The sequence below is a fragment of the Gekko japonicus genome, unplaced genomic scaffold (assembly GCF_001447785.1).
Source record: "Gekko japonicus isolate JY-2015 unplaced genomic scaffold, Gekko_japonicus_V1.1 scaffold3093, whole genome shotgun sequence".
Lineage (NCBI taxonomy): Eukaryota > Metazoa > Chordata > Lepidosauria > Squamata > Gekkonidae > Gekko > Gekko japonicus.
The window spans coordinates 38,023-53,359 of record NW_015174929.1 but is presented as its reverse complement, the minus strand read 5'-3'; the positions used below and the strand labels follow the sequence as shown (position 1 = coordinate 53,359).

The 15,337-nt window shown below is 39.1% G+C and overlaps 1 protein-coding gene across 1 annotated transcript in view; it reads right to left on the bottom strand.

Annotated features, from left to right (window-relative positions):
* MAST4 (microtubule associated serine/threonine kinase family member 4) overlaps positions 1 to 15,337 on the bottom strand; it is an 86,732-nt gene that overhangs the window by 46,684 nt on the left and 24,711 nt on the right. Inside the window, exons 7-8 of the mRNA XM_015425083.1 lie at positions 8,798 to 8,899; positions 5,055 to 5,187 (exon numbers count right to left, since the gene is read on the bottom strand). Of these exons, the coding sequence (XP_015280569.1) occupies positions 5,055 to 5,187; positions 8,798 to 8,899 (235 nt within the window). The remainder of the gene's footprint in view (positions 1 to 5,054; positions 5,188 to 8,797; positions 8,900 to 15,337) is intronic.

Here is a 15,337-nt window from a genome sequence, read left to right as displayed (position 1 = left end):
GGAAAGACTCCCATTGGGCCAAAGAAAGGGGATAGGTCTTCTAGTGAGGGGAGAATTTCCCTACCCAGTCAAACAGGGAATTAGCTCTGAAGAGTGAAGAGATCCCTGGTCTGGTGTGGTTAGAAACTTCCTTTAGAGACCTCAAGAGTCAGTTAAAAACTCAAGATGAGTAATGGTGTTTCAAGAGGAAAAGTTTGGGTACTAGAAAGAATGTACCAGCCTTCTGGAAACCAAAAGAATCAGAGAATACTCAAAGAAAGTATGCTGGAGTGTTTTGAGAACACTGGAACAAAAAAGCCTCTCAACATAAGGATTTTAAGTAACTCTGAATAGCTTAAGAAACTCTCATTAGCTTGAAAAATAAGAACTAAAGTCTGTGCATGTACTGATTTTACCTCAGAGTTATCAATATTGAGTTACCACAGAAATTTTAGCCCTGATTTCATCTGACCTTTCCCCTCTATATTGAATAAAATATTTCATTAATTTTTGAATTTCAAAATGCCTCAAGTGCCATTTTCAATTATTTAAGTTAAAAGGTGATCCCAACCCTTCCCTCAGATTCCTGGGCTGAGCCAGCAGTAAAATATCATACTGAGACAGCCAGAGTTCTTCAGGAAAGAAGAAAACAGACCACTAGGGCTGCTTAGTCAGAAAGACAAACAGAAACAGAGGGAAAATCTTGCCTCTGAGGGAGAGAAAGGGAAGGGGGTCACTTTACCCCCATTCCAAGAATGTATTCTCAAATCCTGGGTGGACAGGATTGTTTCAAAGCAATTGCTTTTTAGTGATTGAATGGGTTTAGGATATTATGTAGGTGAGTTGACTCTTATAAGCCTATAGAGCTTTTGACACTGATCTCTGTACTATATGGTATCTTCATACAAAATCACGGTAATGCATTTGTTCCCAACACCAATGGACCCACCAAATCTGCTGTGGTACAAGCATCCTGACATCACTTGCAATGCAGACAGAATGATACAGTCAAAGAGATGCATGAACAAAGTGTCTGTTGCACCCATTTTATGGTGATTCAGCAGTCCACATGATCAAAGGATAATTTTATATTTGTGCAAATTATCTATTTAAATACTTCAATTAAAACTGTGTTGTTCATATGCAATGTTTATGAAAGGAATGTTTTACTCTCTGGGGAAAAAGCCAAACACACTAGGGATGGGCATGAACTGGCTCATTAGCAAACTTCAGGTTGAACTTGGGCCAGTTCAGAGCCCAGGAACAGATGTTCAGGGAAGGCGCCTTCCCTGAACATTCAAGGAGGGGAAGAAAAACCAAACGGCTCACAGCCATTTAAACCTAACAGCTGAGTGATGGACCCAAAGGGTTAAACGGCTGGCAGCTATTTAACTCTGCCCAGGTGATACATGCCCCTTCTCCCAGCCGCAGCGAGCAATGGCCAGGAGAAAGGGGGAAAGGAAGTCCTTTCTTGGGTGATCCCCCCCTTTCTCCTGGCCACAGCAAGCTGCAGCTGGGAGAAAGGTGGAAGGGAAGTCCCTTCCAGGGTGGTCTCCATCCCCTTTCTCCTGGCTGTCGTTCACCGTGGCTGGGAGAAAGAGGGAACATAATTTGCCGGACCAATTTGATTTGGGTGGGGCCCATTTATGTCAGTTAAAGGTTCGATTCATAGGCTGCCCCAAACCCTGAACTGCCCTTTTTAGGTCCGTGCCCATCCCTAAAATACACAGTACTTCAGAGAAAATAAATGGGTTAAAAGCCACTTTATATGTACACGTAGATTACTATTTCACTTTAAAAATCAAACAAAAAGGGAACCAATCCATATAAGCAAACATGTAGACGAAATAATTAACATAAGGTTAGGGTTTGTGTGTGTGTGGATATTTCAAAACCAATGCATTTTGCTTCTTAAAACCACCTCTATCAGCAAGGTAAAACTCTGGATAAGCTTTACTAGCAAATTATAAATATGGGCTTGTGTAATCAAAATGCTGAAAGAGATTTTTGTCTTCGCAGGAACTGAGCCATTATAATGTACTTTGACAGCCTTCTCAGTCCACAAATTATATTTATAAATAGAAAATTAAAATGGTTCAGTTTTAAACATTATTTTTGCAAAATAACCATTATCTGAGAAATACACATTATTTGTAAACAGTAGGTAGTAATGGAATGAAACCAAGAGTCAGCTTTTGAAGCAAGGAGTTAAGGAACCATTTTGCAATGCCTGAAGGCATTTTTTAAAACTCATCTAAATACCATTAAACATCTGCTTTTTATTTCATTGATTTAAACCATTTCTAAAGACTCATGATTCAAAAAGGTAAAGATGGTAATTTAAAAGCCACGGGAAAACATTTCTCCCCAGGGAATGTTTCTGAAATACAGCGACCAGACTCCAGTAAATGATGAATCTGCTGTGCTATTGCTTCAAGTACAGTATAGGTTTATCTGGTATTATCTCTAAGAATTGCACGCAACATTTAAATTGCAAAAAAGATACTATAGCAAAAAAAGAAATAAAAAGTAAAGGGTTTCAATCCTAAACACAATTGCTGGAAAAAAAGTTTCATTGAGATGTAAAGCAGCAAACTTTCTTTCAACTGAAAATGAGCCTTTTACATTTAAGCCTCCTATTCAATTGTTTTATTCACAGTCTGGTTTTAGAAAACTGACCAAACTGTCCCCTATAATGTACCCATAATTAAATATTATACTTCCTAATAGGGTTTCCAGGTCCCCCTGGCCACCAGCGGCAGATGGGGGGGTAAGATGGCCAGCTCCAGTTTGGGAAACTCCTGGAAATTTGGGGGTGGAACTTGAGGAAGACAGGGACTTCAGTGGGTGTACAATGCAATGGAGTCCATGCTCCAAAGTATCCATTTTCTCAAGGGGAACTGATCTCTGTATTCTGGAGATGAGGTGTAATTCTGGGGGATCCTTGGATACCATCTGGAGGTTGGCATCCCTATTCCCAATGGAGAAAGCAGCACGAATTCTAAAAGTTTCCATGTTTTACATAATGTCTTGAGTTATTAAATAAAATGCACTGTCTTGATAGAGAAATCTAGTCAAGGTATGGAGAGTTATTTTTTTTTCCTATAAGACTGTATGACATTTGTACAGATCTGAACTGATCCTAAGAACAGGAAGAGGGGGTGATAGTGTGAATATTACAGTCACAAAACCTTTATTGGCATAACAGCACAAATCCATATAGATTACAATAGGATCTGTGGTCGAAAAGAACATCTCCTCCTAGAGGCATAATAGTAGTGTGAATATCTGTGGAGACCATCTTTGGAAATGTTCTCAAACAGTTTTTATGTATTAAATATATCTGCATATAACTACTATTACTAGAGATATTAACTTGCATGATACATAATTTGCAGTTTGAGGTTCTCATGCTGCAATACTTCCCAGAAACCCTCAGAATTGAATGAATTTACACACTCTGAGAGAAATATTTGCACTGAGTGATTATATCTGCTTTGGGAAATGTGACAGATTTTTGTTTGGCTATTCATGCATTAGTAGTAAGCTGAGTCCCATGCATGCTTATTTGGAAAATAAGCCCCACTGATGAAGTCAGTGGACTGTTGGGTCTACTGAATAATATGAGCATAGGACTGGACTGTAAGGGTTCAGAACTTCTGAAAAACAAAATAACTAGGCAAAATAGTGTTTTGCCATGTGATGGATATTAAACATCTACGCTCTTTAGTTGTAGATTTATCAATTTTGAACAAAACACCTTGTGAAGTTCAAATGGGGAATATAGAATATAAATTCAAGATCACCCATCTGGGCTCCAAATACAATCCAGGTGACATTCATGATGGTACCTCCTAGATATTTGATTATAAGTCCCTGGGTATGGTAGGAAGCCTGCAATACGTAACATGACACTGTCCCTTTTTCATTGCTTCACCTCAGAAGTCAACTGTTTTTTCCTTGTGCTTTCATCTTTTCATTGAAAAGCACCTGTTGGATAAATGGTCATTTTCAGTTTTATGTGTAGGCTAATAACATGCTTGTAATAAACTATTGTATTGTAATAAACTCCTGCCAACCTAGCAGTTCGAAAGCAAGAAATTGCAAGTAGATAAATAGGTACCACTTCGGTGGGAAGGTGACAGCGTTCCGAGTCATGCCGGCCACATGACCACGGAAACATCTTCGGACAGCGCTGGCTCTTCGGCTTTGAAACGGAGATGAGCACCGCAACCCTAGAGTCGGACTCGACTGGCTTTCAAGCAAGGGAACCTTTACCTTTACTTTAATAAACTATATTCCTCTTTAAACTAGTGCATTTTTAAATATAGGTAATAACTATAATGTTATATTAACTACAGAAAATTTAAGGTAAAGTAATCTGATTTTTTAAAACACTGTTAGTTTCTTTTAATCTACGTTGCCATTCCTTTAATTAGAACTAAGCTCTGGCCAACCTTTAAAGGATCCTTAAATGAATGACATCAAAATTATCCAGATCGTTCAAGTATGTTTTGACATGGTCCTGCATTATCTTGGATCAACATTATCTGGGCCTATGACCTGACCATACCCAAAATTTCCCTTGCTTTTGTAAGTACTCTTAAGTATCTTAGTGCAGCTTTCTTCTTTAAAGATTTAATGAAAGTAGATATTAAGTAGCTTGGATTTCTCATCTTTTATCAGAGTCTTCCTTTCTGAAATGAACAATGAACTGGCTGCATGCTTTACCTTTCTTTTGCCTCACATATTTCTAAAACTCTTTTGTGGTTTCTAATAGTGGTTGCTATTTGCTAAATAACTGATAAAAACAGAATAGTTTACTCTCTGCTTGTTTTGTTGTTATTTATTACTTTCTGACTGAGTTTTAGCACAGTATTATGATAGGTAGCTACTTTGAGGATCCCTTGTGGATGGAAGAAACGGATAACAAAAAGGATAAACAACATTTTAACAAATAAACTGTATCGGATGATGCAAAACAAAACTGTCTTGAAATGAACATGACAACCAACATAAGAACATCCCCGCATCTTGATTTAAGAATGGATTATTACACCATGAAAGTTTCATACCTTCCAAAGGATCTTTATTCAACCCCAGCTGACTAATAATGTATCTAGGGATGTCAGTTTTAATGCCTTGTCCCTCTTTAGCATGCCCTTCTGCAGCTTCCAAAAGATAGTAAAATTCTTCAGGATCAAACTCCTGAAAGGAGAAAAGAAATTCATTACAAAGATTTTTTATTACTGTAGAAAGAAATAATTTGCTTAATTTGGTTGTGAGTCCTATGAAAACAATTCTGAAACTGTCTGTCAGCAAACACAGGGAAAAAGCTACAATTTTATGGAATAAAGCAGGGCTTTTTTTCCCCTGGGCAAATATGCTGGAACAGAGTTCCGGCACCTATTTGACAAAATTCTTTTAAAAATGTTTAAAAGTTCATGAGTTTTCAGTATACAGTAAACTTCATTTCCCTCTTCAGAGTTCCGGCACCTGTTTAAAAAAACACAGAAAGTCCAGGAATAAAGTCTTCCAAACATTGTAACATGCCTGCACTGCATGTTAGAGACATGGTCTTCAACCTTTCCAGGACACATTGAAGATGGGACCAACATGATTTCAGACTGACATGACAGGCAAAGGGTGATTTCACTGGTTTCAAGACAAGGGCCAGAGGCAATCGAGCAAGAGAGTCCGGGACAGAAAATATAACCAGAAGATATGCCAAAAAGTCAGGAATGAGGCAAGGATCAAAAGCCACTGAGGAACTGTTTGCATCACCAAATAACCTCATCTTGTCATCCTATTCATCTAATCAACAGCCATACAATGAGAGGCTGGAAGCCTAGTGCCCTTTGGTATCTACAGATTTGAACTAGCAGCAAAAATGGAGGTTGCAGAGCAGCTCACAACTGAGCATGTTGGGTTTTGCAATCCCCCTGGGGTTCCCAACTCATAGATGGAAGGCCATTGCATTAAAGGATATACAGGTTCATACTTGCCGCCTCACAGCCATTAGAACAGTGATGTAGCTGGTAATGCATCCCAGCTGCTGGATCATTTTAGTATGCCACATCCCTAAGGGTAGCTTGATTCAAACTCATTCTTGTCCATCTAGCAGCTGGTCAAACTCTATTTAGACATACAAGTCAAAAGACCACAGCTGGAGTGTAGAAACGAATGAAATACTAAAGCTGTCTAATGGGACTTCAATCCTGAAATAGCCCAGCATGAACTGAAGAAATCAGTTGCTTCTCCAACCCTCTCAGCCACATACTACCCCCAGAATAATCATGTCTCATGCCCACTTTCAGGGGGCAGGACATTTTGATAAGGCATTGCAGTTGGCCACTGTGTCTGCTTATATGAGACTAAGGATGGGCACAAACCAATCCAGAAAGCACAATTCATCATGAATTTTGCCCAGTTCATAGTTTGCAAATCAAACTCTGTGGAGGTGTGTGGATAAAACAGAAAGTGACCCTGAGTCCCTTCAAACCCCAGCTTTCTGTTCCCTATGAAAGCTGCAAAAACAGCTGAGTGGTGGGGCTTGTTCCTCACTGCTCAGCTATTTGGGACTTTATTGTGCAGTCCCTTTAAAGTAAAGGAACTGCACAAGTAAACCCAAAATAGCTGAGAAGTAGGGAGCAGGCACTCCCTGCCGCCCAGTTGTTTTTCAGGCTTTCTGCAAATCCCATTGAAAGGGATTGTGGTTCAATTTGATTCATGGTTCGGCTATAAACCATGAACAGATATGAACTGCATTTTTTTTGTCCATGCCCATCCCTATATGAGACCACAGCCTGCTGTATCAGCCTTCCCTTTCCAGACTCCCCCTTGTTCTTCTCTAAGGACTAGGCAATACAAGATTTCTAAAGATGAAACTTAGATCCTATAGTATAACAGGCATGCAAAAAAAATTTATTTACATTCTACACAATCAAGTGCAACTTGCATAGTTGTAATGTTTAAAGATAATTAAGCACTTCACTTGATTCACAGATTGTGTCAATCAAATTAATGTTCTTATTGTAGTAAATCTAATAATGGATACTGGGCTGGGCATGAACCAGAAAAAATTGAGCTTCATGGTTTTCATGAATCCCGAACCACGAACTTCCAAAAATTTATCCATTGCACAAACCAGTTCGTGCTTTGGGAAGTTCGTGGGGCCACAGCCCCACCTGGAAGTAACTCCAAAGGCATTTTAATGCCTTCAGAGTTCATTCGAGTCGTGAGTCGTGGATCGCTTCATCAACAAAGCAATTGCCCAAAGCGGCTGATCACAACGCACAAAACAACGTAAGTTGTGATGACTTTTGCTTCATGCGCTGCTTTGTGCCCATCCCTAATGTATACCAATGTTTAGACCTAAAATATACAGCCATTAAATAATATTTAGGTAGCTCTCCTGAGGTAGAATATTTAGTTAGCTCTCCTGAGGGTCTGTGGCTCAACGACAGAGCATCAGCTTTGCATGGAGAAGACCTCAGGTTCAATCCCAAGTATCTCCAGTTAAAAGGACCAGGGTGCAGGTGATGTGAAGAGACTCTACCTGTGAGCTGCTGCCAGTCAGATTAGACAATGTTGACCTCAAGATAAGGCAGCCTGTTAATGATCCACAAAGTCTGTTGATTACAGCAAGCTGTAGTAGTAATCTAATTTCACTGTGTAAACTGAAGGTGCACAACACCTTCATTACATAAAGTGAAGATGCCCTAACAACCTTATGTGGTTGTAGAAAAAATAAAACTAGTTCTGAACTTTTCTAAAGGTGAAATAATTTTTATACCTATTACACACACAAACAACCAAACAATGAATGTAGTCAAGACTATGGTGACAAATCTCTAATGTTTACATTCTATTTGCATAGCTTTTACAAAGTTAATCCTAGATAATGAGAGGGATTTAATGATTTAATGCTTACATAGTACTAGTACGTAAGAGATTTTTTTAAAAAATCTATATATATAAAAGCAAAGTGTGGCCCTATCCGTAGATACCTAAATCCATGGACTGGGGACATACTGACACTAAACAGATTTTCCTGCAAACCTGGGGGAACCCCAAAGGGCCAGTGATGCAATGGGCAAGTAGGCATGGTACTGAGAATAGCAAAGTGGGTAAGCAAACACTAAGTCAAGGACTGGGGAGAGCAGGGGAGGAACCTGCTGAGGACAGGGGTGAGTGGGAGGGCACTGCACCAACAATGGGTCCCCAGGCAAGCAGAGGACCAACAATGCAGGGGAAAGCCAGCAGAGAGCCAATGAAGAGGGGGAGAGAAGCAGAGAGCCGATGGGGGGTAGGGAGGCCAGCAGAGAGCTGAAAGTTGGCGATGGGCATGACAAACAGAGAGCCGATGATGGTGGGGGGAGTGAGCAAGTGAGCAGAGAGCTGAAAGAAAAGATAGGACAGAAAGAAGATAAAGCTTTAGAGGGGAAGAACAGAGAAGGTGAAAAAGAAAAATGGAAAGGTGCTGGAAGATGAGGAAACAAAAAAAAGGTGAGTGAGTGGGAACAGAGGCTGCCTAGGGCAAACAGAAAATGACAGGTAAGTAGGTGTGTGGATGGGTGTGAGAGAAGGAAAGGCAATAGGCTGAAAACAAGTATGGAGAAGAAGAAAAAACAAGAGGGAAAGAAATGCGATAATCAGACTCTTCCTGCACTCTCCCGTGAGTCCTCACAGGTTCTCCACTTATACCTCATTCTAAAAACAGCAGTTCATTGCTTAACATGCCCCTCCTCAGAATCTTTCAGTTGATCTTCCATAGCAATCCAAATTTCCAAAGTGATTAAAGTAATGATAATCTTACCAAGCATTCAAGTAAGCGAGCAGGACGAGCAATGACAATAAGAATCTTTCGGACAAGCTGCTTAATAAATGCCAGCTCTCCACTTTCTGATCTTTCTTGAGCCTGTCAAAGAAGCAGCATAAAAAGAGCCTTAATACTAAAAACAGACACAGAAAAAGCACTAGTGTGGCAAACCAAGTACAATAAGTAAAGTTAACTGTTTATTCTCCCAACATAACCACCTTAGCTCAGTTCAGCTGGCTAAACCAGGTCAGCATAAAACAGTATTCACAGTTTCATGTAAGAGAGACTAACTTACAGAGATAATCAATACAGGCAGTACATCAATTAGCAAACACATCAGTTAGGGAAACCTCTGAATAGCTTAATTGTTATAATAAACTAAACAATTACCTCTGCAGGAAACAGCAATAGATTGTACACATTCAGTGCAATTTCCCCATTCAACATTTATTCAAATTGGCATACAGATTTCGGTCGAAAATAGATAAACACAGTATCAGGGATCACTCAGAGGGACAATTTACCTTTGTTTCATAAAGAGTGATAAATTGCCATCATCTTGTTCTTTGCTACCATAGGTGGAAATTTTTATTTGTTTACCACTTTTCTGAACAAGTTCAAAGTGGCTTTCAAACACAAACATTCTATATAAATAATTTAATCATCATCAGATACTAACAGAAAAGTATAAAGCTACAGTCAGCCAAATTCTCTGCCTTGCAGTTTTTCTTAAATTGCAGAAGAAGAAAGCTAGCACCAAATCCTTCCCCATAGGCCTCTCAGGCATTAAAGAATATATCTGTTAGAAATCATTGTAAGATGAGGTTACCCTCTGCTGTGCTGATCCATAACTAATTTATTAGTTAGTTAATTATTTGAGGCTCTTAATGAACTACAGGTTTATTATTTCAATATTATTAATGGGGGGTGAATACATGCACTCTCTGAGTAGTCAAGTAAAAATAAACCTTTTTTTAAGCTAAATGACCTGAAAAGCAAAAAATAAAAAAAAATAAAAAATACCAAGGAAACAGGAAGGAAAAAAGATACTCATCAAACAGCATCAATGGAAGTGTTAAAAGATTGAAAGTGGGAAACAGTTCAAGAATACTGAGAACAGATTAACCTAGAAACTGATGGACAGAGAAAAGCTGTTTGAAATTGAATGAATGTGATAAAATATAAGAAGCTTTTGGGGAACTACAGATTTAAAAATATATATATTAAGTGTTACAGTATATTAGGGGAGAAACTCAGTAATTTTTTTAAAAATGGGATTATGAGCAACAAATCTCTGAATCAGGGCTCGCCAACATTGTTCAGCCTGTGGGTACCTTTGAAATTCTGACACAAGGTAGTATGTACAACCATAAAATGGCCACCAAGGAGGTTAAGCCACACACAAACTTATAAAGAAAGCCCAACTACAGGGGAACATGAATAAAAATAGATTATTTTTCTCTGAGCCATTAAAGATCTTGGGTAATAATTTTACCCTACTTCAGTCCAGACAGTGCAGTCCTGCAGACTGCAGAAAAGGCCATACGCCTGCAATCTGTAGAGGAGCTGGTCAGCACCTGCTGTCATTTTAACAAGTAATAGTGCAGGCTAAAAATGGCTGGGCTCATGAAAGAAGGGCTCATGTAAAGGGACAGCTAGGAAAAAATCAGCTCCCCCCCCTTGCATAAGTGCATTAGACGCCTGCAAAATGAAGACAGGCATTTTTTGACGCTAGCTCTATATGTATATTTATTTTGTGTATGCTAGAAAATATTTTTAAACAAGTCATCCCATTAAACAAAGCTTCTGCCTAAAACACTGAGGACCTACTAACAGAGTTAAGCATAATTTAACTACTGTGGCAGACGTTTTGCGGTTGGCTCTGCCCCCAGGCAGCCATTTTTGTATTAAAGCAAAGCAAGACGAGATCAGAGTATGTTTAAGGGATGTAATATGGTATCAGGATAGAAGGTAGAAGAACTTTAAAAACATAAAATAACTTTTTAAAAGTCTGCCAGCAATATATGCTACTTTTGTAGTTTGGGAGAAATTTAAAAAAATACTGCACCCACTCTAGCATTTACTGTTTCTGTAATTCTGTAATCCTAGTTTTGTTGGAGTCACAGCTTATTGTTTGCAATGTAACACAACATTAAGAATTTGCTATTGGCTAAAAGAATGCTTAATCTTGTCCTATAAAGTAGTTGTGGATAGACTGGGTGGTTATAACCCAACATTTTCAACTGAGTACTATTGGTCATGCAATAAAATGAAAATAAAACAGAATTTGAAGTACTAGCAGGAAGGTCAAGGAGTAAACATTGATGCAATGTATCAGATTTTAATTAATGTACAAGATAAAGGAGAGAACTATGAGAATAAATGGGGGAAAGATACAGGCATTGAAATTACACAGCAAGAATGGAATAGAATATGGAGTGACATCTTGGAATGTGATAAATGTTTACAGAAACTGTCCTTTATATGGACTATTTTGAATTGGTATTTGATATCATTGAGTCCAAAGCATATTTATAAGCTAGATAATACAAACTGGTAATGGTGTAAGGCTTTGAATGCAGGCAGATCGCACATGGTTTGGAGTTATCCATTAATAATACATTTTTGGAAACAAAAGCAATTTTAGCTAAATATATTACTGGATATGATGTATCATTTGATCCTAATGTAATGTTGTTAGACTTCATATAAAACAAGTGGGGACTTGCAACAAAATGTATATTATTAACTTTTATTATTAAACCAACTATTTATAGTATAGTTGGTTACTATTTAAATGGATTTTTTGCAGTAACTGATTTATTAGATTTTTGGATTTTCTCATTTTGGCAGGGCGTTCTCTTTTGTGATATACTTTTGGCATTGTATTCTGTATGGTACTGATGAGGGATTTGTTTCTGACAAAAAAGGCAGAGATTCTTTCAATTGTTCTGAGCGGCGCTCTCTTAAGGGAGGAGGCAGCTCTGTGACAGCCTTCTGTGAAGGGAAGGGTGTGACAATTGGAGCCCACTTTTCCCTTTCCCCTTTGTTTCCCCCTTTTTCTTTACTGAACACTGGGAAGAGATCTGTCTAGCCTTGCTCAGTTCCCTTGTGCATAGTCGGCCAGCTGACTGAAGTTGGCTTCAAAGAGGAGTTTGCCTGGGAATTACAATCACTTTGTTTATGTGAGTTGTGATTTCAAGATTGCCTTACTGGGCATCCTGTACCACTCTCGTTCTGAGTGTCCTTGCCAAAAGCAGCTGTTTAAATGGTCAGTGGTTTATCAATGGATCAGCCTGAGGCACCTTTGCTTGTTCAGTCTCTTGCCTTGCCGTGGAGAATTATGTGGTTGCAGGGCTCCAGTCTTCTTCAGCCTGAGATGAGTCCACATTCTCTCACAGCACCACAGCTGTCTTTGGCAGTTTGTCTGTCAGGGTTGCTAAAGAATGTTTTAAAAGGTGGTGTGTACAAACTGACACTGGTTGGAGGAAATCCCGCCTCTTCTCCACCTGCCTCCTACCACTCAGTCACTGTGCCACCCATCCATTAATGATGCCTCAGCTCTCCTTTTATAACTTCCCTCTGGCTTCTAGTCAGTCAGAAGAGAGAAGTGGTGGGAAGAAGTAGTGCCCAAGCTGGGGGGGGGGGATAAGCAATTAGAAGCCAGAGAGAATGGTTTTAAAAGACAGTGGAGCCTGCAGCTACAGAGATTGGGGTAAGAATGATCCTTCTCTCCCACTTGCAAGGCTTTGCAATTGCAGGCTCAGATGTCCTTTTAAAAATTCCCCCTGCTATTTAGCCATTCATACTGCAGGGAAAATAGTGTTGGAGATGGACGAGAGGCAGCGAGGAATCCCCCCCTGTCCAAGCTCTGCTGTTGCTTTCTCCCCTCTTCCCCACCCATCATCTCTCTCTCTCTCTCTCTCTCTCACTCTCAGCCAGTCAGTCTTTCTCGAGCTGGTAGAGGGGGAGAAGCAGTTAGAAGCCTCCCCTCCAAGAAAGTTTTAAGAGGACAGTGGAGCCTGCAGCAGAAGAGGTAGGGGCGAGAAGCTCAGATGTCCTTTTAAAACATCTCCCAGCTATTTAGCCATTCATAGTGCAGGAGGAATCTTCCCCAATCCCAGTTCTGCTTTTGCTTCCTCCCCTCTTCCCCCACTCATCTCTCTCCATCTCTCTTTCTCTCTCTAGCTATCAGCCAGTCCAGCTCTCACTGTTGATGTGGCATGGCCTGAAGTAGATCCTGGCAGTGGCCATTTTAAAAGGTCGGGGGGGGGGGTGTTCAACCATCCCTGAGGGTTTTTTCTTCCTTTTTGGATTTTTTCTGCAGACTCACAGAGTCCCCTGGGTCGGTAGAAAAACCTGTGTAAGAGAATTTAGTACGTAGCTTTTATGTCTAAATTGGCTCATTTGAAGTGAGAAACAGAGAGAGCCCCAATTAAGTAGAGTTGTGAAAAATTGAATTTTGTTTATACAGCACTGGAATACAGAGCTCTGTATGTGTTGTTTAGTTAATATAAAAATAAAATAAAAATATAAACAATGAAACATAGGAACATAGGAACAAGCCAAAGGCATAAAAGCAGCTTAAAACAGCCTAAAATGATATTCAAAGAACAGACCTCAGGCTAGAAGCAGACCATAAAAAAACCAAAAGAGTTAAACAGCAGTCCTGAAACACTTAACAAATAACAAAATTTAAGGTGCCACTGGACTCCTACTTAATTTTATTGCAGCAAACTAACCAACTACTGCTCTGGAGCTAAAAAGGGGGCCTAGATCAGCCTCCTACCAACAGTGCAATTAGCACTGTGAATGCTGATGGCGCAAATCAGTTATTACTTGTTATATTTCTATCCTTTCTTTCAGGAAGTTTAGGATGAACCATCTATCCCTGGAAGTAAATTCACAGGCTTGGCACACAAATGTCACATAAATAGCAAGGTATTTAAAATACCACGCAGCACTCAGAGACCACATCTGGCAATGTGATCCATATACAAAGCTTGCTTTGACATACTGCTTGCCACTGCTGGACCAGAGCAAATATCTTTTATATTTTCAGCTATATGCTTAACGATTAAACATTTCACCTCCTTATCTGTGGAATAAAAAACAATTATATGTATATGTGGGGGGCAGTAGGCGACTAAGCTACAAGTAGTAAATGCAATGGTACGTTCTGCAGATAATCAGAAAAGAAAAGGAAATAATAATGTGAAAGAACAGGAACAAAAGAACTTTTTTCTTCAAAAAGGTTGGAAAAGAATTTGCAAGAGTTTCTGAATTGCATTCTGAATTCTTTCAAACTTTTTTTTGTCTAGTAACAAAGAAGAGACTCTCAGAGACCTAATGAATGCAAAGAAGCCATATGTTGCTTCTTTTGGCAGAAAGATATTGACGTTCCTTTGTTCCTATCTCAAATAGGCACTTGTTTGTTAGAATAACAGAAGCTGCAGGATAAAGTTCAAATTGCATCCACTACTTATTCTCAACTGTACTGGATGGATATTCATGAGTGCAAAGCTGAATCAAACAAACAGGTAACAATTGTTACAAATTCCTTGCATGGTTAGAAATTTACTTTCCATAAGATTTCTTTTAACTCATGAGTTGCAGCTAACCAAATAAAATGTTAATACATAATTAAATATTAAGCTTGAGAGCTATATCTAGTTGTTTAAAGGCAATACTCATCTCCCATTGCAGTACAGTATTGCATGACTTATGGAAGAAGGAATAGTTGCACTGTGCGTGTCGTAGCTATGTCTGACAAACATTGGTATGCTGAATATACCTCAATTTCTATCTAAGGTTTATACTTGGACTTAATGAACATGAACAAAAGATTCCATGAAAGTGAAATAAGGTGCTGCAAGAGAACATTAAACTCAAATTGACCTTGACCTTAGAACTACAAAAATGTCAGCTAAATCAAGCTGCTCAGTCACCTCATAACTTTTCCTAGCCATGCAGAGCAATCACAATGTGCCAAGCAGCAGGAGATGGCTATCTACTGAATGTCACAGCTGGGAACTGACAACGAATGTATCATCAGAAACCCAAAGTGGGTTCCCACAATTTAGTTCCAACAAACAGCAGGCATCCCTGCAAGGATTTAAGCTTAAGATGAACATTGTAAGAGGTGGCACAAAAGATAGTTTTCATACTTTGGAATAAAAGGTACATAAATAAAAATCATAAAAACTCTGTGTGAGCTGAAGGATATTGTAGACAGGTGTGCTTTGGAATCAATCGCCTTCCATAATTTATCACCATCAAAATTATTCTTGAAAACGCTCTTTAAAACTGAAGCACTATTTTACTATCTTAATTGTGCTTACTAGCAACAAAATACAGATACGTATTCCTTTGTATTATTCTGGAACTAGACAGGTGTATTTAAATCATATGTAGCATTTTCCTTGTACTTCATCTTTACCAGAACTTTCCAGGCATTAAAAAAATAATACATGTGAATTCTCTTTTGGTATTTGCCCTAAAGGAAGACTAAGTTCTTTCCTAGGTTTGGGGGGGGGG